This window comes from Lampetra planeri, chromosome 17 (genome assembly GCF_965212315.1).
Source record: "Lampetra planeri chromosome 17, kcLamPlan1.2.h2, whole genome shotgun sequence".
NCBI lineage: Eukaryota > Metazoa > Chordata > Hyperoartia > Petromyzontiformes > Petromyzontidae > Lampetra > Lampetra planeri.
Window position 1 is genome coordinate 3,155,909 of NC_136123.1, and position 26,885 is coordinate 3,182,793.

The 26,885-nt window shown below is 52.0% G+C and overlaps 1 protein-coding gene across 2 annotated transcripts; it reads left to right on the forward strand.

Moving 5' to 3' along the window:
• The first annotated feature begins 1,974 nt into the window (after nucleotides 1–1,974).
• Nucleotides 1,975–26,885, forward strand: LOC144723263 (alanine aminotransferase 1-like). Of its 2 annotated transcripts, XM_078601855.1 has the most exons (12): nucleotides 1,975–2,662; nucleotides 3,037–3,573; nucleotides 16,355–16,444; nucleotides 17,670–17,778; nucleotides 19,253–19,383; nucleotides 20,473–20,716; nucleotides 22,400–22,479; nucleotides 23,206–23,342; nucleotides 24,024–24,198; nucleotides 24,722–24,877; nucleotides 26,178–26,290; nucleotides 26,766–26,885. In XM_078601855.1, exons 2-12 carry the CDS (start codon nucleotides 3,322–3,324, stop codon nucleotides 26,854–26,856), a joined length of 1,578 nt encoding a protein of 525 aa, XP_078457981.1. In that variant the 5' UTR covers nucleotides 1,975–2,662; nucleotides 3,037–3,321; the 3' UTR covers nucleotides 26,857–26,885. The 2 variants fall into 2 exon arrangements, with proteins under 2 accessions (XP_078457981.1, XP_078457980.1); XM_078601854.1 differs by having other exon boundaries at nucleotides 1,975–3,573.

Below are 26,885 nucleotides of genomic sequence, written 5' to 3' on the forward strand. Positions count from 1 at the left end.
ATCGTTGTTTTTGTTGTTGTTGTTTTTGTTGTTGTTGTATCGGTTGCTGTGTGTAACTTGCTTGCCCGCCCATACTGGACACCTGTGAACAGAAGATGCTTCCTGGCTCATCGGATTCCTCCCGCAGTCTCAGTGAAGAGTCTGATTCTGCTCTCGCCTTCGAGCGACGCGTCAAGGCTCAAATCCCACTTCGCGATCTTGCCTGTGTCGTCATCGCGCCGAATCCCGTCTCATCATCCCACGTGTCTCATTAAAAAAAAATGTAATTAACAGCATCTTTTTGCGCACTTTTCAGCCTTTTGTTCAATTTTCATCGCGATTGGCCATGTGTCTGGGTTTTTGTTTTAAATCAGTTGTCATACCAATTTAGTTTGCATTATTTACATTTTATTGGCTGAAATTGTGGACAATTGCCACATCAGACAGCGCATCTCATCGGCATAATCATTGACAGCAATTACATTTACCCTGCAATGTCTTGTCCCATGCCACCGCTGACGGCAGAGTGTCTGCGCGGTCACTAGAGGGCGCTATTGGACCAATACCGGACAGGCGACGAGACGTCTTGGCAAATGTGGGAGTACTGCACCCACCCTTTTCGCCAACACACGCGGCCTGCCCGTCGACTCTGGGTGTACACATTCATAACGGCTGCGTTGGACAGAGGCGGTGGGGGATGGGTGGGTGGGATTTAAGAAATGTGTCCAATATTTCAACATCGCATATCCCAGCGGGATATCGCATCGGACCGGCGAACTGTGGATTATACGTCTCCTGTACGCTACTAACAGTGACATCACGACAGCGTGGAGTTTATATTTAGGAGTGGTCTGTCTGTGCCGTGCCATGGTTAGCACGTGACCGCATCTCGCACGTGCGCAGCAGCTGATTTGCTTCGCACGTGGCATTTCAGCCGGCACGTGGGGGCAGGCGTCTATGGGGCCCACGTGGCCTCTCTCGGCCAATAGAATCGCAGGACGCAGCGCGCGTTGTCATTTCTGCACCCCTCCCCACCACCACGTGACTGCACCCCCCCCCGAGGTGGCCCCGCCCCTCGCTGCTCAGTGGAGCTTTGTCTGGAAGGATGGAGAATGATTTTATTATGTTTTATTTTTATTATTTTATTATTTCCCTTCTACGTGACTTTACCGAAAGAACCAAGAAGATGTATTTGTATGTTTTTATTATTACACGCTTTTATTTAACTCACACTCTGTTGTTGTTGTCGTTGTTGTATCCTCAAATATTGTAACTTAATTTTAACCCACTTCCGAATGTGGTATCGACTGCAAACTTGGTATACTTATATAAAAAATATATATACTTTTAAACATAATTTTTTATATGTTATGTTTCGGCTTGGATCTAATTGTCCACGGTAAACTGTCCACAGCCCCTTACGTTATGGCAAGCTTCGGGGCCACTTCCTGGAGTCGTGGAGTTTTTCCATTACTAGGACGGTACATTTCATTAAAGCGTATTTTAAAATATATATAATATTACTTATTTGGTGATTCGTTTACCTTTCCTATACTTTGCACTACTGTCGTGTTTTTTATTGTTTCTTGTTGTAACGTTCTTACCCCGTGCCCCTACTGGACATCTGTGAAAAAGAGCTTTGTAGCTCATCGGATTTTTCCTGCAGTATAAATACAAGATTCTGATTCGCTTCTCCCCTCTACTCGGCCCCGCCCCCTCATCACTTGGCCCCGCCCCTTTACCACCTGGCCACGCTCACTTCGCCGTCTGGTCACGCCCACTTGGTCGCCTGGTCACGCCCCCTTCATCACCTGGCCACGCCCACTTCACAACTCGACCACGCCCACTTCACCGCCTGGCCCCGCCCACTCCACAACCTGGCTCCGCCCACTTACAATTTGGCCACGCCTCCCTCCTTCATTCTGTTCCGCCCACAAACTTGGCCCCGCCCCTGTCCCCCCCACCCCACCCCACCGCAGCCGGCTCAGCCACACGTGTCAATACAGTGCACTCATTGTATACTGGATCGTAGCGACTGTTTACTGAACACTCTACCATTCGTATCGCTTACGCTACAGATATTTATTGTATTGATTGTTTTAACCATTGTATCGAGTATACACTGTTGTATTTATCACACAGTTGTATTGCCTTGTTGCGCACTATCGTATTAACCACCCTATTAATTATTTACAGTGAATATAATTACAGTAACAGTACCGTTAACGCACCGTTCGCTTGCCGATAATATTTACATCGTACGGTTGATATTCCTGTCTTGCGTGTGTGTGGTGGGTGTATTTAAGAATGCCGGACGTGACGGCGAGATTATTACACGGCTGCTTGAATTGAACAAAGCCGCTGTTTTGCGTCTCCTGTGTCTCGTCTTGGCCAGAGGAAGGGGTAAGAGACAATTCAGAAGGAGGAGGGAGGGAGGGAGGCTATAGACTTTGACTCTAGGCTGGGGAGAAGTCAGTGGGGTGAAGGGACATTCACTGGACACCACGACCGTGTTACATCATCCATCACGACTGGTCTCACGTCTTGATTTGTCTTTTATTTTCCGGGGGATTGAGCCACGGACATCGCTCCGCCTCCCACGTCGCGTTGCTGCTGTTTAGTCCATCACCACAACGCCAGTATTGTCTTGGGCACAGCGTGTTCGTGACACACGACATATACCGTGAGTGTGTGTCACCGTGTGTGTGGACAACACAGTCAAACACAAGCTGTATATTAACGTACACACACCGTGTAATTTCACGTATACACACACGTGTATAGGTTAGATTCTACACACAGATACAGTGTGATTTCACACGCTTAATACAGCACACGGTGTATATATATACACAAACATTGTGTACGTGTACATTGTGAGTATTTTATACAGACACGGTCACACACTGCACGCATCCATTCATTCACTCGCCACACACGGCGCAAGCAACACTTTCTGTTGCTGTCAACTAATACTATCGACTATAGTTTATCGGTATATTATTGATGGTTATAGTCTACGCTGCTTTGCGCTTGTATCCTATATGACACACACAGGTCTAACTGCATAGACTCCACGTACACCACACACGTGTGTCAATTGTAGACACACTACCACAAACGTGTCAATTGTAGACACACTACCACACACGTGTCAATTGAAGACACACTACCACACACGTGTCAATTGAAGACACACTACCACACACGTGTCAATTGTAGACACACTACCACACACATTAGACACACACACATCGAGACGACCGCGGTCACCAGCACACAACAGGAGGCACCAAAGTTCACACAACCACAGACAGACAGACACACAACCACACAACCACCATGGATCTGGGAAGATCGGGACTCCGGCTCCTGATGGCGAGGCTCTGCACGACGCACGCCGCAAACGCGTCCCAGCCACGGAGGCCGCTCGCCTCCACGCAGAGCCCCGCACCGGGGCTCGAACCCGGCCGGTCCGAGCGTTGGGGCGGCCTCACCCTCGAGTCCATGAACCCAAATGTGCGCGCCGTGGAGTACGCGGTGAGGGGTCCCATCGTGGTGCGCGCAGAGCAGGTGGAGAGGGAGCTCCTGCAGGTGAGGCTGGTGGTGGTGGTGAGTGAGTGGTGGTGAGTGATGGTGATGCTGTGGTGGTGAGTGTGGGGTGAGGGATGGTGGTGGTGAGTGGGTGGTGGTGGTGAGTGAGGGGTGGTGGTGAGTGAGGGGTGGTAGTGGTGATGGTGGGATGGTGGCTGCGGTGGTGGTGATGGTGAGTGAGTGAGGGGTGAGTGGTGGTGGTGATGCTGGTGGTGGTGAGTGAGTGGTGGTGGTGGTGAGTGGTGGTGACGCTGTGGTGGTGAGTGAGGGTGATGCTGGTGGTGGTGAGTGTTGGATGGTGGTGATGCTAGTGGTGGTGAGTGAGGGGTGAGGGATGGTGGTGATGCTGGTGGTGGTGGTGAGTGAGGGGTGAGGGATGGTTGTGATGCTGGTGGTGGTGGTGATGCTGGTGGTGGTGAGTGAGGGGGTGAGTGGTGGTGGTGGTGATGCTGGTGGTGGTGAGTGAAGGGTGGTGGTGAGGGGTGAGGGATGGTGGTGAGTGAGGGATGGTGGTGATGCTGGTGGTGGTGAGTGAGGGGTGAGGGGTGGTGATGAGTGAGGGATGGTGGTGCGTGAGGGATGGTGGTGATACTGGTGGTGGTGAGTGAGGGGTGAGGGGTGGTGATGAGTGAGGGATGGTGGTGCGTGAGGGATGGTGGTGATGCTTGTGGTGGTGAGTGAGGGGTGAGGGATGGTGGTAAGTGAGGGATGGTGGTGATGCTGGTGGTGGTGAGTGAAGGGTGGTGGTGATGCTGGTGGTGTGAGTGAGGGGTGAGGGATGGTGGTGCGTGAGGGATGGTGGTGATGCTTGTGGTGGTGAGTGAGGGGTGAGGGGTGGTGATGAGTGAGGGATGGTGGTGCGTGAGGGATGGTGGTGATGCTGGTGGTGTGAGTGAGGGGTGAGGGATGGTGGTGCGTGAGGGATGGTGGTGATGCTTGTGGTGGTGAGTGAGGGGTGAGGGGTGGTGATGAGTGAGGGATGGTGGTGCGTGAGGGATGGTGGTGATGCTGGTGGTGTGAGTGAGGGGTGAGGGATGGTGGTGAGTGAGGGATGGTGGTGATGCTGGTGGTGGTGAGTGGAATGGTGGTGGGATTCGAGCGCAGTGGTGGATGGGTTGTTGCCACCACTTTATTGGGATGGTTGGTAGCACTGTGGTACTTGGGAATTATTGGAAGCCCCACTCACTCTTATTCACGTGGACCCCCATGGCGTTTGCTTATATTAGTTTTGCTGCAATAATTTTTCACATGATGCAGCTACTTTGTGAAACTATCATTTGTGGCCAGGTCGCTTTTCAAAAATGTATTCTTTTATTTTATACCCACGTGACTTTACCGAAAGAACCAACGAGTATGGATTCCTGCAGTCACGAAAGCTTCAAATCAAGATTGACCTCGGTGGGATTCAAACGCAGTGGTGGATGGGTTGGTGCCACTGCGGTTGTGGTGGTTGTAGAACTGTGGTACTTGGGAATAATTGGACAGCTCCACTGATTGTTAATGGCTCTTGCTTAGATAATTTTTGCTGCTAGAAATTTCGACATTGTATCGCCACTTTGTTGACCTATCATTTGTGGCCAGGTCGCTTCTAATAAATGGGTTATTAAGCTTGGTGGGCTTTACCTGGTAAGATTAAAAAAATAGTTTAGTTTAATTTGAATACATGTTTTAGCGATTGTTTACCATTCCTATACCTTTGCATTCCTATCGTGTTCTTGTATTGTTTGTGATTGTAACGTTTTGACCCGTGCCCCATCCTGGGCATCTGTGGAAAAAATAACTTTATAGCTCATCGGATTCAACCAGTATATGAATACATATTCTGAAACTGGACATAGGGGTCACCACAGCTACGCATCTCCCACCACCTTTTAAATCTGTCCTTGGTGCCTGTCACCCGCAAGTGATGATTGTTGATGGCCATTATCCTGCTTCGGAAAGTTAATGTGGGTGGGTGTAATAGTTGTCAATGCTGCCACTTTCACTGATGCCACCTCCACTGATGCAACCGTAGTTAATGGTTCTGCCACCGGCTGCTGCTGACTTTGCCACAGCTGTTATCGACGTTACTGTTGTCGCTGCTGCTGCTGCTGCTAGGAAGTAGCTACTTCTGCTACTGATGTTACTGCTGATGTTGCTACAGACGTTGCTGCTGCTTCTGCTCCGTTGATTTTGCTGAGGTCGTTACAGTACTCCTGGCTACTGATGTACTACTGCCGCTGCTGCTGCTGCTACCAATGTTGGTGCTGCTGATGCTGCTGTTTTGGTAATAGCTGAGCTGTATGGGCCATTGGCTGGTGGCAGGCCACGTGCGCAACTGGATTTTAGATTAACCCTCAATAAATGCGTTGGCAGAAACATTGTAATGGCCATTGAGAGCAGAGGGAGTGGAAAAAAAAACGTACTGCCAAAGAGCATGATTTATTACTGAACTTGACAGTGTACACAATTGCCTTCAAAATACTGGGGACATTGAAGACAGTTTAAGCTGTTTCTTTCCTCCACACGATGTTTTTTTCTGTATGTTATTTCCTCGCATGTGTGGAGTTTCCCCGGGTAGTCAAGTTTCCTCCCATGTGCCAAAATAATAACGGTTTGGTCAAACGTCCCATTGCAGGACCCTCCTGAAAACAAGTCTTGAGACTCAGTGATGCTTCTTTCATGGATCCTACACACATTCTTAATTGTTTTCCCATGAGCCTGTTCTCACAATTCTGAATTTTGGCCTTGCTATACTGCGATATATGTAAACATTTGCATATATTTTATATACAAAATTATTATTAAGTACACCGTCATTTACATCTTGTACTATTCACAACATGTTTTATTTATCTTTGCGAGACTCTAATGAGATAATATTTTTCACGTTGGATTTGATTCTCCTCAAGGTGCCTCGGTGAAATGATAAAATTAATAACGGCATATTAAACACACAACTTGATATTGTTGTTAGCGGTCGCTGACCTGTAATTTATATTAAATATGTGAAAACATAAACAGGTAATTTTCTCAATTGGAATTTTGTTTACGACATTCGTGCCTGTGTTTGGATTCTGGATGTCTTGTACTTTTATAAATATTTAATATCCAAACTTGCCTATGAAAGTACTTTGTGTTCGTGACGTTTCTGCTATGCCCCCTGCTTACACCAAGCATGGTAAACTAGGACACCAGGATCCTAACTGCGTGGCAACTGCATTAACTGTTCTTCATCAGCCCGTATCGTGTAACCACGAGGGCTCATAATTCAATGCTGTCCAGCTGATTCGCCATCCGTCCAGGGTGCTGCGATCGCGAGACGTTAACTCCATCGCCTGGTGTGCAGGAGGTCGTGGGTTCGATCCCGACCCTGATGATGCCTGTATATTTGGAGTTTGCGCGTGTCTCTCTCTCTCTCTCCGTGGTCACGTGAATTTTTCTCCGTGTCCTCCGGTGTTTTCCCTCCACATTTAGAAACATGCATCAGGAGTATTTGGCCGCTATAAATTCCACGTGATAAGCCACTTTGTTGAGCAAGGTCGCTTCTGAATAGGAGCTATATCGCTTAGTGGCCGTTAACTGGTGAAACAAAAAAGATTGTCATCATCATCGTGATGATGAAAACATTGTGAGATTGGGCCATCGTGGCAATCAGTGTCTGTTTGGTGCTGCAAGTTGGGTTGGGTGCCAAGCTGGTTAACAGGCGTGTCACGTAATCACGCTTTATAGAACCAAAGTTGGATTTTTTTTATTTCTGCAGTTGTAATGAGCAAATAAAAAGATCATCATAGAAAGACTTGGACATCTTGTTTACAACACTTGGGTGGAAATTTGCCCCGTTCCTCTCGACACGATCACTTTTTGACTTTCCCCCAGCATGCCACCGATTTGATCGATGCCAATCGGACAAAGAGCTTGGTCAACAACGGACCAGCAGTTGAGCTCACGCTGCCTCTATCCCAATGCGCCACTCGTCCCAGTGTTGAAGCACATCTTTGTTTGCGCCGATCTGGAGGGTTATCGATCCGGCAGAGCCTATTTATCCGCATCGATGCATGGAAATTATGTAAAAAAATATGAATTTAGCACTTCTGGGAGATGACTTCGCGTTACGCAATAATAATTGTATACTGTCGTTTTATCCAGGTTACAAGATGGACCTTTTTCCCTTGTACGCTATCTTAAATAATATGTGGAGGGTCTCTCTTATAATCTGGTAGGCGTGTGTGTGTGACCAGAGTTCGATAGCTTTATTGACACCGGGAACACACAATCCAGAAAATACGGTAATATTACTTCACAGCGCTTTGTCAGTCCTGTGCTGCATGAAGGCCTCTCCTATGTATGTATGTTGAACTTTTTTCGCACCCTATGTAGCCAACAGTGCTGATCAGAGATGCGGGGGCGGCACAACAAACTAAACACGAAAAGCACCTCTAAAGAAATGAGTTTTCAATCCGGATTTAAAAGTGCGTAGCTCCAGTGGCTTCCTAATATTGGAAGGAAGAGCGTTCTACGTTACTTTACCGAAAGAACCAAAGAGTTTGATGTTACTTGGATACATTTTTGCATCTTCCCTGAGCTTGCTCAGCCTCCGTCGCTCATTTGGCTGCCACTCATTTGTTTGTCTCGATCCAAAGTGATCGTCTCTTCCCCAGACTGTTACCAAACAATAACTTGCCTCGTAAGCTGCCATTTAGGGCAGTGTTTCACCTTCAAAGCGGGAGTTGCCTCCACTGAACGGCCGTATTCTCTAGATTGGAATACGCACTTTTCTTCCCCCTTGTGTTTTAAGGTCAAAAGGTGAGGTTGCATCTTATAATCGGGAATGTGTTTGTGTGTGTGTGTGTGTTACCAGGTTTTCATACATTTACTCGCACCCCCACAGGCTTTCTGTGCACCTTACTCTCTCCAAAGCAATCTTCTTCTTTTCCCTCCGGAGAATACGGTATCTCCAGTCCTGAAGATGGACCGTTGCCGGAAACCGGTCGCCTCACGTTTAATTTACAACACATCACAGACGATGAGGCTGCTCTCGTGTCTTCACCGTGGTCGTGTTACAGTCCTGTCAATGAACATTCCGAAACGTTATTTTTAGGATGACCGCTGTCCCGTACAAGTCATTACTTCTCCGCCATGTGACCGATTGTATTGCCATTTGAAAAGTCACACTGGGTAGGTATTCGCGGTGTTTTGACGTGGGTCTCTCCGTTGCAATCACGGGACGTACCGCGTGTTGCCCGGCTCGATGTCCAACATCTGGATTCTCGTGCTGGGGGAGCGTCTTCAGCATGCGTCGCTACCCCAGGGGAGGTCACTTAATGTCAGTGTTACGTGTTTTATTTGTTATTGAAATACCATCCACAAACAAATCAACTGCCAATTAAGAAACCCTGGCCAAGAGGAGTACAAAATGAAAAACGCCTCCCCGCATTCATTTCGTGCGTGCGTGTGATCGAAACGCTCCACCTCCCCTTACAGAATGCCCTCCTTGTGCACCCAGAGGGACCTGAGGGCCTCGCAAAAACAAAACCGTGGTTCATTTTCGTTTTTACGTTGAGCAACACCTCCTGCGTTGCCGCCAAGGGTGCTTTCGTTGCGTTGCTTTGTGGTTGCGTCAGAAATTCTGAATTCCTCGCACTCGCCTTCAAATCCTCCACACCCCCCCCCCCCCGGGGATTTTCACTTCTTGGCCGCCCTCGTTTTGACCCTGGGTGTGGTGGACGCGGCTGGGCGGGTGGTCGAGCGACGCTCGCTCGGCTGTGGTGGTGGCCTGAAAAGATGGGAAATTGTCTCGGGTGCTGTGATTTGAAAAAAAACGAGAATCGGTGTCACGCCTAATTTAGTTTCATTCGCGTTGACGGACCTTTTGTTTTTCTCGTGAACACCTTTAGTTGATAGAGAACACCACTATTTATACTTTGCAATCCCATTCAGAGTGCACCACTGCATGAAGGCCTCCCCACGCCATGTCGGTTGGCCTGTGCAGGTTGTTAGGAACTGCCTCTGCTATTACTCGTGGCCGGTATTTTTACTTGGGTTGCCGGGATCACAGCGCAGCACGCGAACCACCGCTCGACCCAAACCCTCGATGCAAAACCACTGCGTTGCAAAACACATTAACTCGTTTGCACTGCGTTCCTCCGCCTTGCATGTGACCTGTGTTGTGGCCGTGGTGGTTCGCGCACTTGAATTGTAATCCAAAGGATGCTGGTTTTGATCTCCCGGCACGATAGTTGAGACAATGTGAAAGCTCCTGAAATCCGCGCCCCGCTTCTGTCCACGCGACAGTTGGTCAATTGTCAGTTTGCATGCGGTGGGTAATGCGTGAGCACTCTCCACGTCTTCCGAGTAATCCGGCCAGCCTGGAGGAGTATGCCAAATTAACCTCCAGAGGGGCTGTGTAGAGCTCCCTCGAGCAGGAGGCGATTTAACTAGCAGTGACCCAATCGGGCAGTCGCAGGGCTGCACCATTCCTTGCCTTTTTAACTCTTTATACCACTTGTGGCCGCAGCAGCCTCTTGTGACGCGACTGCGGCCGCTGAATAATTATCGGACGTACGTTTTGCTAAAACGGGACGGGCAATGGAGCGGTGCCTTCCCGAGAGAACGGGACATCACCGGGCGAGGCCGAGCTGTTAACGATGTCCCACGCCACCCTTTAATGGCCACAAAATATTCTCCGATATGATCGCCATAAATAACCATTCCAGCGGGACAGTGTTTGGCTGCGCGGCCAAATGAAGTTTTTTTTTTTCCAATCTGGGAACATCACCACTTGGCCCATCAAGGAAACCTGACCGTGTAATTTTTACTTTGGTATGTAATCATAACAGCGAGCGGCGCTGGAACTGGCTAGTCTTTAATTTGAGCTCGGGAGTATCGGAACGTCCTGAGCCGTGCAGACAGACATAGCATCTTGATGCAGTCTGTTTTGCTGTAACGCGTGTTGTTGTTCATAGCGTGAAATTGAATATACAACGCGATGATGAATGCAAATTGTATAGAACGCGATCGAGCGAACGGAACTACGTCGCGTGAGTAGGAATGAGCGGTTCGTACGGCTGCCTCCGCGTAGCGTCATCGCACGAGGCATTGGGATGCTGCTGGATGCTTCTAGACACTACCCACGCGCCTCGGTCTTTGTTCGGCCTACGTTACGCATATCACGCGTTATCGCGGACTGTGCTTTACCCCTACGTTATACATTACTTATCATAACGTGATTTTTCCATGCCGCGGGTGTTATTCAGCAACGCGACTTCTACCGCGTTCTGGGAGAAGAGACTGCACGACCAGAGAGAAAGAGAGAGGGGGATTGTTGTGCTCGGCGTGCGAGGGTGGTGCTGTACTCGCCCCTGTAGTCGAGGTGCATGCGGCGGATGCGGCCCGCGGTTGCATCGTTTTGACGGGACCTCGAAACGCTGGCCCGATGTTCGCTTTCCGCCCGTGCGTAATTCAGTGATGCAACCTGTCACCGCTAAGCCTCTGGCCACCCGGATTCGTTGACTGTGCCTCCACGTTTGCCTTGATGTTCTCCGGGCTAAGCTGATGCAAGTCTGAACAAGAACTGTCATGGGAAAGATGTCCATTTTTTTTGGCTATCACTCGACAGTCGGCTTGCGATGGCAGGCACTAAATAAACAACCCTACTACGGTTAGACAAGACATGCCGTTTATGTAGGTCAAGGTAAATGTGTACGCATGGTGAACTTCTTTCGCACCTTACCCCACGGACCGGCGGGACAAGCTGAAGGTCTTCCTGCAGGACTTCGACAGGGAAGGTGCGGGGGGAGGGGGTTGGCAGCCGTGGTTCTGTGGCTTGGTGATATGGGGGGTTTGGCAGCCGTGGTTCAATGCTTGGTGGGCTGGGTGGCGCGTCATCGACCCAGGGAAAAAAAAAACCACACCCCGGCACACCACATCAAGTATACAACTTGCCGTGGCTGCGGCTACTCGTCACCTATTGTATTATCCGGATTCTAAGACGCAAGGTTTTTTTTCTCGCTTGGATCTTTAAACGAACGTTGCGCGTATTGCATGTATGTCCCGTGTGGTGAACTTCTTTCGCACCGTGCGTGGCCGACCGTGCTCGTCGGAGGTGCGGGGGAAGGACATCAAACACGTGCAGCCCTGCAATTGCTTGCTCGTGTCAGTGCTGGCAGAAGGGCCTCTACTATTTGGTGTCCGTCACCAAATGTAGGAGGTGGGAGTACCCACACTTTACCCCACCACGTGCCGTACCCGTTGATACTGCCGGGATGACGGAGGTGGGGATGGGGGAGTCTAAGAAACTTGCCCCCCATTGTTGCAACCGCCGCACGAGGAGATCCAACCGAACCGGTGAACTCTGCATGGTATGTGTGTACGTTGAACTTCTTTCGCACCGTACGTATTCCAACCCATGCTAATCGGAGGTGCGGGCAAAGTCGTCGGCGCGCTGACATTCACACCACGGCAGCGTGCCCGCCGTTCGTGCAGTCCGTGCCGCTTGGACAAAACGTGTGGCGTTGCCGCTCGCGGATGGGATGGCCGACGATCCCCTGCCGCCTGCCCCTCTCGCTACGGCGAAAGGTTCCGTCGCCGAGTGGCTGAATGAGGGAAGAACGGGAGGCGCGAGCGGTCGCCTCGCCGTGTCACGGCCAGCCGTCGAGCAGCGGCCGACGGGGAACGTGCGTCGTCGTTATCTCGACGCTCGAAAACCGCGGCCGTCCGTGCCAAGGGGCATTGGGCGAATCCGGCCACCCGGGCCTGCGACGGCGCGTCACGTGTGGGAGCGTGAGCGGCCCGCTGTGGGGGCGAGGGAGGGAGCGGGGTGGGGGGTGGCAGCGGGCCGCGGTTGGCAGATTGAGAGCGCGAGTTGGGTTGGCACCGCTCCCACGCTAGCACGAGCGCGTGGTGTGACAACCAAACAACTTAAAAAACCCGGCAACAGCAGCGATGTTGCCGCTTGCTCAGCATGGGGCAGGTGATGAATGCTCACCGAGCAGGGCTTTATTTTTTGAAGTCGGAACAGTGCCCGGAATGCTGTACCGGGAATTGTTTTGGCACGCCGCATCCACCTTGCCTTATTTTGTTCTCATTGTACACTTGACTTCGAGAAACCTGTTCATGGTATAATAGGAATATAGGGTACAACAATCATGTAGGAGTATTATGTATAGGCATACAATCTGTGTTCTAGTGGTCATGCCTTATACCGGTCATCTCCAGCACCCTGGAAAATATCGAGCGGGGAAATTAATCCCTGCTTATCGGTGCGGCGTCTTGCAGCCACTCACCATCCCTCGGGGGTCTTGGGGAAAACTCACTTCGCAGGCAGTGTAGCAAGTGGGTTGTTGTCTTAAAACCAAAAAAATAGATTTCAGCCCCTTTGCCAATCCCCTCCTGGATGAGGACACTTTGTCTCATTCAATGCTGAGCACACAATCGTAAACAAACTCGTGGTGGTGGGGAGGGTAAAAAAAGCTTGCTTTGCTTTTTGTTGTTTTGATGCAAATGGCACAGTGTCGGCAGAAGGCTTCCTCGCACTCGTGACTGCACAAGCGGCCGAGTCGCGGTGGTGAACCGAGACTGCAAACAGGATGGGTGGTAAGCGTCAGCCAAGAACCTCGTGACCGCTGTGACAATGCGGCTCCCCCCTCGTGCGGCCCTGTTTTAGGAACGCGAGCGCGTGGAGAGGAGCGGGCACGCGCTCGTACGCACGCACGCACGTCGTGCTGACCCTCGCCTCTGCCCACGCAAGCTGAAGGTCACCCGCTTCGCTTCGGAAAATTGACGGTGGCCCGCAATTCAACGGCAGTCACTTGTTTCAAAAGGACGGGGACCGCGTGAGGACTTGCCACTGCGAGCCCGCTTTGATCGCTCAACCGGCAGAATTTTGGACGTTGGTCGGCCTACCCTTGCGGCCAGCATCGACGTGGACATGTTGCACATGTCTGATGGAGTCCTCACCATATGGAGGAGGAAGAAGAATAATAAAAAATCAAATGCCCCCAGTGCGTTGGCGCAGCCGTCGTCAGAGCATGCTGCCGTCAGTGGCAACAGCGTTGAATTCGGAGCGTTTGTCCATTTCTAGCCTTCCTCAATCCGAGGGCTGGCCACGAGGTGGGATGCACCCACAGGGCTCTCTGCCTTGGGGCGAATTGTCCCACACGGAGCACCGTCCAAGCAAACTGCGTCGTCGATCCAGGATCTTCTGGGCCGGCCGTGGGCCTCATTTTCCTGGAAGCCGTGCCTTGCGTTACTACCTCGCGTTACCAGCTCGCGTTATTACCTTGCGTTACCACCTCGCGTTACCAGCTCGCGTTACCACCTTGCGATGCCATCTTCTCCAGTCCGTCTCCTCCGGGTTTCCCCCGCAGGATCTGTCCCGGCGCACGATCATATTACTCTTTCTCCTTGATGAACTCAAAATAATTCTTCGTACCCCGTTTCATCAAAGATCGATGCAATTGTCTGGTGGGGCTTGTCTCAGGGGGTTCTACCTGAGTTTATATAGCAGTGCCTTTCAACATCTAAGGCCCTTATAAAGTATTTAATATCCAACCACAATGTAGTGATGTTATATATATATCGAGACAAACGGGAGACAAAGTCGATGCAATGAAGACAGACCTCGTTGCCTTTTGACTTGTTGAACGAGTGTGTTTTCAGGCGTGGTTTAAAAATGGACATTTAAAACCGGCTCGGTTTATGTTGCTGGCGTGTACGTGCGTCACGACGTGATTTTAACGGGCTCGCGCTTTGTCTTGATAAGAAAAATGGACATTCAATGGGCCAATCTTGCCGAGGGGACCCCTTCTGCCAAGGGGGCGCTTTATTGGTGCATCAGGGTTTACGTCAGTGCTAAAAATGAAGAGCACGCCCCAATGGAAAGAATCCGGAGTGATGGTTTGAAATTTGATGGGATAATGGCAACAACAGCAAAAGTTAAAAGGATTAGCAAGTTTTGTAGCGTGGCCAATTTTAAGTAGGACTGGTGAAAGCAAATCGTGGGGCAAAATGTTGAATATTTTTTGACTTGTCTTAATGTGTTTCCTTTTATTCCGGGGTTTGCATCTTTAACCAATTACGTCGCAAGTGCAGTCAGCATCTGGCCACGGAGATACACTTGGTTGTTTTTCTGGCAGCCTCTACGAAGGGGAGAGCTGTGTGGGGGTACGTTGAACTGGTCACGTGAGGCCCTGCTTTTACTCTTGACGATATATCACCCAAAAATCATGAAAGGGTCTCTTTGCTCACTGCCGTTGTACCATGTTGCTCTTCACTGTTTTAAAATATTAATAATAATGTCCTTTATTTGTCCGCGAAAGCCTCGCCTAGTCTCGAGATTTTTTCCGGAGGTACCTGCTGCATTGGGATGTTTGGCCATATCCATCAAGGCGTGTTTGTATGTATGTATATTCAGGCTGGCCTTAAAGTGCACATAGCCTGGCACAAGCGCCGTTGTGACATCACCACCACTTAGTGGCGAATGGCAGTTGTATGTATCTTGAACTTCTTTTACGCCGTACATAACCAACCGTGCTAATCGGAGGTGTGTCCAGCTATCTCCTGGCCAAGTTACGACCGAGCACTGCAACCAATGCCGCCCGCTATTCCCTGGCAGTCTTCTATCCAGCGTCACCCGGTCGTAACCCGGTCATTTGGGCGGTTTTTGCTCCGCTCTGTCGTACGTGCCCCTTGGAGCGAAAACCCCACAAAAAGTGGCTCCGACGGGAAGGCTGGAGTCCAACCGCGTCTAATTTTCGCGGCAGGTGTCGGCACAGTGTCAAATTCTCGAGCGCGCTGGCACTGTGCGGGCAAGGCTGGCATCGGGCCACTCTTCCATCACGCACCGTAGCGGCCACAGCTGTCGCGTGGGAGCTAATTTTGGAAAAACCTGTGGCCACCTGGCACCGCTGCCAAACGTTGGAAAACCTGGCTCTGAAATGATGCTTTCCACTCGCGCTCATGCGGCGAGTCCGGGTCAAACGTCTACAAAGAGCTCTTCCTGGGGGGTGTGGTGGGCTGGAGCGGTGGGGCACTGGTTAACGCCCCTCCGCTGCGGTCAAATCCGGCGACGCGGTTTGGAATCCCCGTCACTGCAACGTCATTGGCGAGTGATATTTGAGCCGGCCCTGGGCACACACCCACCTGCCCGCCCACCCACCCGCTTTCCCGTCACTAAGTTCCATCTCCTCTGAACAGCGAAGTGAATTATGACAGTTGTGGTGAGATGTTAGCGACCTCTTCTGGTATGCAGGTGGTCGTGGGTTGGATCCCGACCCTGACCCCTGCTCTATATTTGGAGTTTGCATGTTCTCTCCGTGGTCGTGTGGAATTTTTTTTCCGTCTCCTCTGGTTTTCCCCTCCACTTTTAGAATCAACGGCCGTTTAAGTATTTGGCTGCTATCCATTTTCACCTGATAAGCCACTTCGTTGAGCTATCATTTGTGGCCAGGTTGCTTCTGAAAAAGAGCCTTATCTGGCAAAATTTTTGTTTTAATAATTTAATTTAAATCCCTCCCCATGACAGACACAGCGTCGACATGGGGAGGCCTTCATCCAGCAGTAGATTGGCAAAATTGCTGTAAATTGAACTTTAATCTATTTCATTTGGACGAGAGGTCATTGAAACTACAAGTCTCTTTTTTATCAAGAGAGATCGCAACTCTTTTCAAAACTAGAGCTGCCCAATATTTGGCTGACTGGACCCACGCTTTGTTTTCAACGAATGTTTATTGATATAACCATTCGGCATGTAATAAACGCATGCCGCCCCACCCCACCACACCCCTACCGTGCGTGCCTGCAGGGCATGGAGAAGCCCTTCTCGGAGGTGATCAAGGCCAATATTGGGGACGCGCACGCCATGGGCCAGCAGCCAATCACCTTCCTGCGCCAGGTGAGCTCGCGGTGCGCATGCGGACAGAGCTGTCGCTGGTGGTGATGATGATGATGGTCATGTTGGTGGTGCTGGTGTCAGTGGTGATGATGGTGGCGGTGTTGCTTGTGATGGTGGTGGTGTTGATATCGCTGGTGTTGTAGGTGGATTTGGAGCTGCTGGTGGAGCTGGTGGTGATGATATCGATGGAGTTGTTGAAAGCATTGCTGTTGATGGAGCGCTTGACAGTGGTGGTGGTACTGATGTGTAGCTGCTGGTCATGATAATGGAGCCACTGCTGCTGGTGCTGATGGAGCTGGTGAAGTCGGTGCCTAGTGCTGGTGATGATAGAGTTGGTAGTTGCGTTGAAGTGATCTGTGATGTTAGCGCTGTTGGTGACATTGATAGAGCTGGTGGTGGTGGTGGTCTTTATGTAGCTGCTGCTCGTGATCTTGATGAAGCTGCTGATGCTGCTGCTTTTGATGTTGATGCTGGGTCGACTCGGCCTCAAATGAGTACCTGGTGTGGTATCTAAACATCGCCACTCGGAAGACAAAGGCGGCCGAGCGTGGTGCTTAACCATGCTGTCCTCAATAGGTGCTCGCTAGCAGCACTTGCCCCAACGGTCTGTTAAGGCTATACGGGGAATCTTTGTCTTGATGACGACAAAGCCGGAGCTGGTGTTGCAGACGGAGCTGGAAGCGCCTCTGCTCACATGGTTCCCTCTCTCCCACGTGTGCATACATGTGTGCGTGTGTATGTGCGCGTGGGGAGCGGTGGTGTAGTGGTTAGCGCGCTGCGCTATGGACAAGGCGACCCGGGTTCGATTCCCGCTCACGGCCAACACCAGTGACGATTATCTGAACCGGTCCTGGGCCTCCCCTAGGTCGACTCAGCCTTAAATGAGTACCTGGTGCGGTGTGTAAACATCGCCACTAGGGAGACAAAGGCGGTCGGGCGTGATGCTGGCCACCCACCCCCTCGTGTGCCGTGCCGGCCTTCATAGGTGCTCGCTAACAGCACTTGCCCCTACAGTCTGTTAAGGCTATACGGGGGATCTTTGTCTTTGTATGTGCGCGTGCATGTATGTGTGTGTGTGCGTGTGTGTGTGTGCGTGTGTGTGTGTGCGTGCGCGTGTATGTGTGCGCGTGCATGTATGTGCGTGCGTGTGTGTGTGTGCGTGTGTGTGTATGTGTGCGCGTGCATGTATGTGCGTGCATGTATGTGTGTGTGTGCGTGCGTGCAGGTGCTGGCGCTGTGCGCCTGCCCTGAGCTGCTGGAGCGCGACGGCTTCCCCGAGGACGCCAAGCAGCGTGCGCAGCGCATCCTGCAGAGCTGCGGCGGGGTCAGCATCGGTGAGTGAGGGAGCATGGCCAGACGTGCGTACGCACGCGCATGCACACGTACGCACGTGCACACACATACGCACACACACGCGTACACACGTATACACACACGCGTACACACACATACGCACACGCACGCGTACACACGCGTACACACGCATACACACATGCGTACACACACATGCGTACACACACATACGCACACGCACGCGTACACACGCGTACACACGCGTGCACATGTATACACACGCGTACACACATACGCACACACACGCATACACACACACGCGTACACACACACATGTACACACCCACACGGGCGATGGGGCAGCAGGGTGGCGCAGTGGTAAAACCTGTGCCCCACAGTAAGAAGGACCTGGGTTCGATTCCTGACTCGGGCGCCTTTTGGCGTCCTCTGGTCTAATACTGTTTAAGACTAGGCTCTAAAGAAAGCTGTCTCTGGTGTGGACCAATCAGTTTCAAAGACAATGCATTATTTTATCATAGCATGTTTTTGTTTGCATGTTCACCACAAGTACGTGTGGTTAATGCAGACAGGATTCCTTGCAACATGTTTCTGTTTGGTGTTTTAACATCTTAACACAACTGTTTTATTGCCAGAAATGGTTAAACCTATTCTTTGTACGTATGTACGTTGAACTTCTTTCGCACAGTACCTAGCCCAACCGTGCTGATCGGAGGTGTGGGTAGGGGAAGGGCAACAAACTAAACACGAAAAATTCGTTTTCAATTTCCAGTGTAGCTGTGGGTCGGGTGAAGCACGGTCGTAGGCCTCATCTGGCGCGTCGGGCCGTAGTTTTTCCCCTCCAACGCTGTCCGATCGAAGCACGCAGCACAAGCACACAAATAAAACACACGTGCCCCAGCCGTGTTCAAAGCTATCAAACGAAACATTTCAGCTTATTGGAAAAAAAAATATATATATAGTCATGGTCATGTGTCCTGCTCTAGTGTCATCACGAGGTTAATCTTGTTCAATAAAGCATGGGGGGGGGGGGTCACGGTGACATCTCTCAAGTGCCGTAGTAACGCAATTGGCCAGAGCGGTAAAGTTTTGTTCGTCACGCTTCCTCTTCCTCTGTCGTACGGCGTGTTGCGAAGATGATGAGCGATCGATTTTTGGAACGGCAACGAGACAAGATTTATAAATGGATGTCTGTGATCTCTTGCCATTTCAAGCTGTACCGACTGTACGCCAACGAATGGCTGTGGCGCCGTCGTTCATTGGTTTTGGTGGGCAGCAGTTGACCACGTGTGTTTTACAGTAACGAAGCTTCACAGTTGTGATTTAGTTCTCCAGAAACACAACCGAGATGTACTGGGCTTGCAATGATTCAGGAGCGAGATTCGCTTGAAGAATCGATTATTTTTGTGGTGTTCTGGCCTTGATGGGTGCTCGCTAACAGCACGTGCCCAACAGTCCGGTCAAGGCTACACAGGGGATCTTTGTCTTTGCCTGCAGGCTCGTACAGCGCCAGCCAGGGCATCGCCTGCGTGCGGGAGGATGTGGCGCGCTTCTTGGAACGCCGCGATGGCATCGCCGCTAACGCAGACGACATCTACCTGTGCACGGGCGCCAGCGAGGGTGTCGTGGTACCGACCGCGCGGGCACGGGGGTGGCATGCCAACTGGGCTCCACCATCGCGGAATCATCGTCACTTGGTTTTTTTGCTCAGTCGGTGTTAACCGCTGAGGTCGTGACAGGTTTTTGCACGCTCCTGTAACGCTCCCATTCTGCTGCCGTGTGCACCGATGCACCTCCGATTAGCACGGTTGGCTACGTACGGCGCGAAAGAAGTTCAACCTGCATACGTACATGCCTACATTATGGAGGGCGATATTGGCACAAGTACACATCTCAAAGCGTCCAGGACAAAGGGCCGTTTGAGATCATACCTCGGTCGGGAAAGATTCATTCTGACACGGCAGCGTGTGTCCCCCCCCCCCCGCCACTGCCGGATGGGAGTGGCACGTGGCCTGTGATCCAGCGCTGTGGAGGCAGTGCGGGTCGGTGGATCGCTGCACAAATGCTGCGAAACTCCCATCCCGTTCACGTCGAGGTGTCACACCCTGCCGTGAGAAGGCGGGACAGCGTAAAACCGAACCCGCATCAAGCGAGGGAAGCTTGTTAGGGGCGCCACGGTGGCGAGATGTTAACTTCCTTGTACACAGGAGGTCGTGGGTTTGATCTCGACCCTGACGCCTGTGATATATGGAGTTTGCATGTTCTCCCTGCGGTCGTGTGGATTTTCTCCGGGTCCTCCGGTTTTTCCCTCCACATTTAGAAACACGCATTGAAGAGTATCTGGCTGCTATACATTTCCACACGACAAGCCGCTTTGTTGAGCATTCTTTTGTGGGGTTGCTTTTGAAAAGAGCTACATAACTCCATGGGACTTACCTGCTAAAATAACAAAAAAATGTGCACGTTTTGCCAAAGGTACATGTGGTTAATGCAGACTTGATTCCTCGCAAAAAGGTATCTTACTTTGTCTTTGAACACCTTAACACCTGTTTTATTGCCAGAAAGGTTAAAACCTATTATTTTTTCACAAAATTAAAAAATAGTTTCGTAGTAAAAATGACGAATTGACCGCAGACGAATCGTCTTCCACCGATCGCCGCAGCCTCTCTCTCCGTTCTCCCCCCCGCCGCCCCCCCCCCCCCCCTCCGGCATCGAAGACGCTGCTCAAGCTGCTGGTGTCGAACGGCGGGCGCGTCCGGAGCGGCGTGCTCATCCCCATCCCGCAGTACCCGCTCTACTCGGCGGCGCTGTCCGAGCTGGGCGCCGAGCAGCTGGGCTACGAGCTGGACGAGGGGCGCGGCTGGGCGCTGGACGTGCGCGAGCTGCGGCGCGTCCTGGGGCGGGCGCGTCGCAGCTGCGAGCCGCGGGCCTTGTGCGTCATCAACCCCGGCAACCCCACGGGTACGTGCGTGCGTGTGCGTGTGTGCGCGTGTGTGTGTGTGCGTGTTGTGGGGAGCGGTAGTGTAGCGGTTAGTGCGCTGCGCTATGAACCCGGCGACCCGGGTTCGATTCCCGCTCACGGCCAACATCAGTGACGATTATCTGAACCGGTCCCGGGCCTCCCCTAAGTCGACTCAGCCTCAAATGAGTACCTGGTGCGGTGTGTAAACATTGCCACTAGGGAGACAAAGGCGGTCGGGCGTGGTGCTGACCACCCACCCCCTCGTGTACCGTTCCGGCCTTCATAGGTGCTCGCTAACAGCACTTGCCCCTACAGTCTGTTAAGGCTATATGGGGGATCTTTGTCATCTTTGTGTGTGCGTGTGTGGGTATGGGTGCGCGCAGCGTTGAGGGGGGGGGGGGAAACGCGGTGGTGGCCACCCGCCATTCTCGTGCACCGTGGCACCGGCCTTGTATGTAAACTCAAAACTATAAAGTTTTTATATTCTTGGTTCTTTCGGTAAAGTCACGTAGAAGGGAACTAATAAAATAATACAGATAAATAATAAAATAATACAAATATAAAACGATGAAATGTTTTCAGGGAAATAATAAAATAATACAAATATTAAACAATACAACTTTTTATTGTTTGATATTTGTATTATTTTATCATTTCCCTTCTACGTGACTTGACCGAAAGAACCAAGAATATGAATCCCTGCAGTCACCAAAGCTTTAAATCAAAATATAAAGTTTTTATTTACCAAGTAAGGCCCACTGAGCTGCGTAGCTCTTTCAGAAGCGACTCGGCCACGAATGATAGCTCAACTACAGTAAGTGTCTCATCACGTGGAAAATTAGAGCGGCCAAATACTCTAAACGCATGTTGATTCTGAATGTGGAGGGAGAATCCGGAGGACCCATTGAAAAATTCACACGACCACGGGGAGAACATGCAAACTACAAATATTACAGGTGTCAGGATCAGGATCGAGCCCACGACCTCCTGCATACCAGGTGAGGTAGTTAACATCTCGCCACCGTGGTGTGTGTGTGTTGGACTACTTTCGCACCGTGCGTAGCCCAACCTTGCTTATCGTAGGTGCGGGGGGAAGGATAACAAACTAAATGCAAAAAGCAGTTGTAAAGAAATTAGTTTTCAAAATAGATTTAGAAGTGCAGAGCTCCAGTGTCTCCCTAATATTGGAAGGAAGAACGTTCCAGACGGCCACAGAAGCGCATCTGGAAGCACGCGATGCGGTAACCGTCTTTGTTCGATGGCTAGCCATAGGCGCTCGCCAAAAAGCGCGTGCCCCAAAAGTCTGTTAAGGCTTGTACGGGGGATCTTTGCCTTTGCTGTGGGGGAGCGGTAGTGTAGCGGGTAGCGTAGGAATTGGAAGTCCTGGCCAACGAGGGGAAGATCGAACAGCAGATGGTCGTGTCGGATCTCGCAGTTCGCGTGTCGACTGTGCAGCGGCCGCGAAATCTGCCAGAGGGGGAGAGAGGGCGTTGGTGAGGTGCGGTGACGAATTTGGCCACGATGACGTCTTCATCTTCGCAGCGCTCGTCCGGCAGTCCGTGCCAAAGTGAGTATCTCTGGACTGCCGTGCTAAACCTCCAATTAGCACGGTTGGTTACGTCTGGTGCGAAAGAAGTTCCACGTACATCGCATACATACATGCTGCGCTCTTTCCCTGGCAGGACAAGTGCAGGACCGGCATAGCATCGAAGAGGTGATTGAGTTCGCTGCTGAAGAGGGTCTCTTCATCATCGCGGACGAGGTGAGAGTTGAATTTACTCCTCCCATGGCCTGTTCGTGCTGGATTTCTCTGTGTTCACTCTGATGTACCCGGTGAGTCTGGCCTGTGATACACTCTCTCTCTCTGTGTCTCTGCAACCGAGACAGATGATCAACTCACCCGCCCAAACCCTTCTAAGTCCAAGCTCAAATGAGGCGCTGAAAACGAGACTGAAATTCAAACCTTGGCCCTGATTCATGACCATTCATATTGAATGCCCCAGGTGTGTGATAGTTACATGCCTACAACCCAAACGAAAATGTGGCATTGACGCTCACGGAATACGCGAGGAAGACCAATGCCAGACAGGTGACTCAAAGTAGATAAGAACAAAAAGAGATCGATTCATGAATCCAATTCTGACCGTACGTGTGCAGTCGTCTTGCCAGTCCACAGCTCCAACAAGGTCGTGGGGGCAAATTCGACCGTACTCCCACCACGCTGGCCAGTACGGGTCGGTGAAAGCGGGGAGCACAGAAGTGCGGTCGGGCGACCGATTCCACCGCAGTTCCCTCCGCCGTCCCACCGCGTAGCCCCGCAGCGGCCCGCGGGTTGCCACCCACCCCACCCTGCTGAGCTTCCCAGGTCTGACGAAATCGGGCGGCCTCGCTGGCGATTGGGATCGCGGGAGCGAATCGCCACGCTCCCAACCGCCGTAGGTCTCCCCCCACTACCTGCGCAACAAACCCAACCCGGCGTGCTCCCTAGGTGTACCAGGACAACGTGTACGCCCCCGGCTGCCAGTTCCACTCCTTCAAGAAGGTCCTGCACGACATGGGGCCCGAGTACGAGCAGACGGTGCAGCTCGCGTCGCTGCACTCCACCTCCAAGGGCTTCCTCGGCGAGTGAGTGAGCAGCGTGGGCGGGCGGGCGGTACGGGCGGTACGGGCGGTACGGGCGGTACGGGCGGTAAGGGGGGGTTACGTTTGCCAGGCGAGCCGTGCTGCTGTTCATATAAACGCCCTCTCCTGTTCGTGTGTGCGTGTCTCCGTGCAGCCAAATGTTATATTGCTGTCCAGAATTGAACAAAGCCGAGGTTTATTTTGTAAAAGCCTCGCCGGCGCCGGTGGCCACGGAGAACATTTACGATGGATAATCTGAGCTTAGCATGCTGCCGGCTACGTTAAAACAGTCTTCAGGTTTTGTGTTTTCCAATGATGTTGCAAGATGAACCCGCTTGGTTTGATTCCGGGTCAATTCGCTTTTTTTTTCCCCCATTTTAAATTTTCTGGGTGGAAACCGGTGCAAACAAAAAGGGGGAACTCTGAATAACGGAACCGATAATCTAGTAGAGTAATCGATTATGCAAATAATGGGACAGGCCAGCTCTCGTTGTTTTCATGATCTAGGTAAAACATCTTTACACCACACAGGTGTGTGTGTGCACTTCTATTACACAGTGTACAGGTATACCACTCACAGGTGTGACGCACGCATACACCACGCACAGGTGACAGACATGTAGACACGTGCACACACCGCTCACAGGTGACACGCGCGTGTATACGCACCGCGTGCGTGCGTAGGTGCGGCCAACGCGGAGGCTACATGGAGGTGCTGAACCTGCCGGCGGGCGTGAAGGCGGAGCTCGTGAAGCTGGTGTCGGTGCGTCTGTGTCCGCCCGTGCTGGGCCAGGCCACCGTGGACGTGCTGGCAAACCCGCCAGAGCTCGGCGAGCCCTCGCACAGCCTCTACGTGCAGGTAGCGAGGCGTCGGGGTACCGAATCGCGCGTGATGCTGCACGATCCCGTCGGATCTCGGAAGCCGATCAGGGTTCGGCCCGGACGGTGCTCGGACGGGAGACCGTCACCGTGCACAATAGGGAGCCCTGTTTCGATGGGGCTGCTGCGGGGCTAACGCGGTGGTCGACAGAGGGGCGGTGCGGCAACAAGCCATTGTTGCGCCGTACTTCAACGCTCCCACCGCGTCTGTGCACCCCACCTTGAGCGACCCGCGCTGACCAGCATGGTGAAGTATCGTCGGGTCAAACCCACCCCCCCAACGCCCCGCGCAGGCGTGGGTGAGGCTGTCATGCCATTGACAAGTGGATAGCGCCACGCCGCGTGAGTCGTCGTCGTTGTGATTGTGCGGTGTTCTTCGAGTGGCTGGGAGGGAATGAGCGGGCGGGCGGGCGGCCGCGACGCTCGAGGCGCCGGCGGCGGCGGTGGGCATCGTCGTCGCCATCGCGCTGACGCCGCCTCCACACGCGCGCCCGTTCCCGCAGGAACGCGACTCGGTGCTGCGCTCGCTCGCGCGCAAGGCGCTGCTCACGGCTCAGCTGCTCAACGGCACGGAGGGGATCGCGTGCAACCCCGTGCAGGGAGCCATGTACGCCTTCCCGCGCGTGCACATCCCACCGCGAGCTGTGGCCGAGGCCCAGGTGAGCACGTCGCTGCGACAGATTGCGCGTCCGGGTGAGCGCGGCCGGCTACGCGAAAGAAGTTCGACGCACGTACGTACGCATGGACGTACGTACGCACGTCCACGTCAAGCTAACCCACGCCACCCGCTTCGCCATTCGGGCTTCGCCAGAGGTGTCCTGGGTGGTTCGAAGGTCGGGGAGTGTTGAGCTGCCATCCGTCGAGTTCCTGGGTTCGGCTTCAAGAGGTCGCCCGTGATAGATGCTGTACGGGTAGGCATGCGACGACTCATCCGTTGAACTCGATTGTTGTGCAATATTCACGAACGGGATCCCGTGTAACTCATTCTCTCTGCAATATTGACGCCTTTGTTTTTTGTTGTTGCTGTGGTCACGCGCCACAATTTTTCCCTGCAAAATATCCGGGAAACTGGCTAAACGGGACCATCCGTGCAATAAAAATGAACTCAACATTGCGTGTAGGAATCAATTAATTATAATTCATGTAAATGATATGAAAATTGAGTGGCGCGGCGGTGTAATGGTACACGCAGTGCTCTATGAACCCGGCAACCAGACTTTGATGCCCGGCCACCGTTAATATCAGTGGCGAGTGATGATCTGTTCCAATCCTGGCTCACCCCTTCACCAGCCAAGATTGACCGGCGTAGTGAAGTATGGTCATAGAACCCCTCTCAACGACATGGCGTGGGGGAGGCATTTACCCAGCAGTGCATAACGGTGAAAAGGTGTTTTCACCTGACGTTTCGGACAATGAACCTTCTTCAGAGAGAAGGCAATATGATTGGCCGACTCGTATTTGAAGATCACACGTCACCCGGTGGGACGCTCAGAAAACTAGGACACTGCAAAGAATTTGCACAATTTGAATTTCCATCTGAACAGATTTCATTCGTAGACGACGGTTGAGTATCGAGCTCGTTTAAAAAAAGCAGTGGCATCAACTCACTTAATGCCAAATTGAGTTTATATGTTACTTGTGATTTCTCCACAATTCTGGCTGTCGTCTTATGAGGCTGGTTGTAATGACCAACGGAACGTCAGGGTACTCGAATTGTAAATGTTGTTGTGGGTTTACTCTCCAACACACAACCGGTGTGCTGAAGTAGTAACTCATTGGCAATGTTCTGCTTACGTGACAAACGTTACTAATCGCCTCTGTCGGGTGGTGGTGGCGGCGGGTTTAACGACACATTGATATTTCCGCGATCTAACCTAAAAACTTGTTTATGTTACTAGAAATCTGCGTCGTGTGTCGTGTAGCCATGACCTTCGATCCTCACCCCCCCCCCACCCGCAGGCACGAGGCCTCCTCCCCGACATGTTCTACTGCCTGCAGCTGCTGGAGGAGACTGGCATCTGCGTGGTGCCGGGTAGCGGCTTTGGCCAGAAGGACGGCACCCACCACTTCCGGTGGGTCCCACTGCTCCGTTGCCATGGCGTCGTCTTCCAGGCAGGCGATTGGCTGTTGCAGCGAGAGAAAGGTTGACGCTCGTGGGGGGAGAAGGTTGCCGGTCTCACCGGGACTCCCAAAATTACCTTGAATTACGATCTGTTCTCTGTTATTTCGGACCAACTATGACCGTATGGTATTGACACACGACAAGGTTTTGAGAGCGTTTTCTAATACCAGGCCGCAGGGTACCTATTTTTACCGATTTGCCAGATGTGTGTAAGCTGCAACGACTAGATTGCCATTTGAATAGATCAGTGGGCCCTTCACCAATCTGCACTGACCGGCGTGGTGAAGTATAGTCGGACAACACCCCGTTGACTGGCACACGATCGCCAGGCCTTCTCCTGGCAGTTCGATCACCAATGAGCCGCGCGTCAACATGCACATGCATGACCACGCGTGCGTGCTTACTGTTCATCTTCTCGCGTGCAGCATGACCATCCTGCCGCCCGAAGAGAAGCTGAAGATCCTCCTGACCAAGGTGACCGAGTTCCACGCGAGGTTCACCGAGTTCTACGCCTGATCGAGGCCACCCACCCAGGGTCGCGACCC

Bases quoted from the DNA above. Each gene is read 5' to 3' on its own strand.
- LOC144723263 (XM_078601854.1), top strand. From the start codon at position 3,322: ATGGATCTGGGAAGATCGGGACTCCGGCTCCTGATGGCGAGGCTCTGC. The intron at 16,445-17,669 runs GTGAGCTCGCGG...GCGTGCGTGCAG, and splicing joins CAATCACCTTCCTGCGCCAG to GTGCTGGCGCTGTGCGCCTG. The intron at 26,291-26,765 runs GTGGGTCCCACT...TCTCGCGTGCAG, and splicing joins GACGGCACCCACCACTTCCG to CATGACCATCCTGCCGCCCG.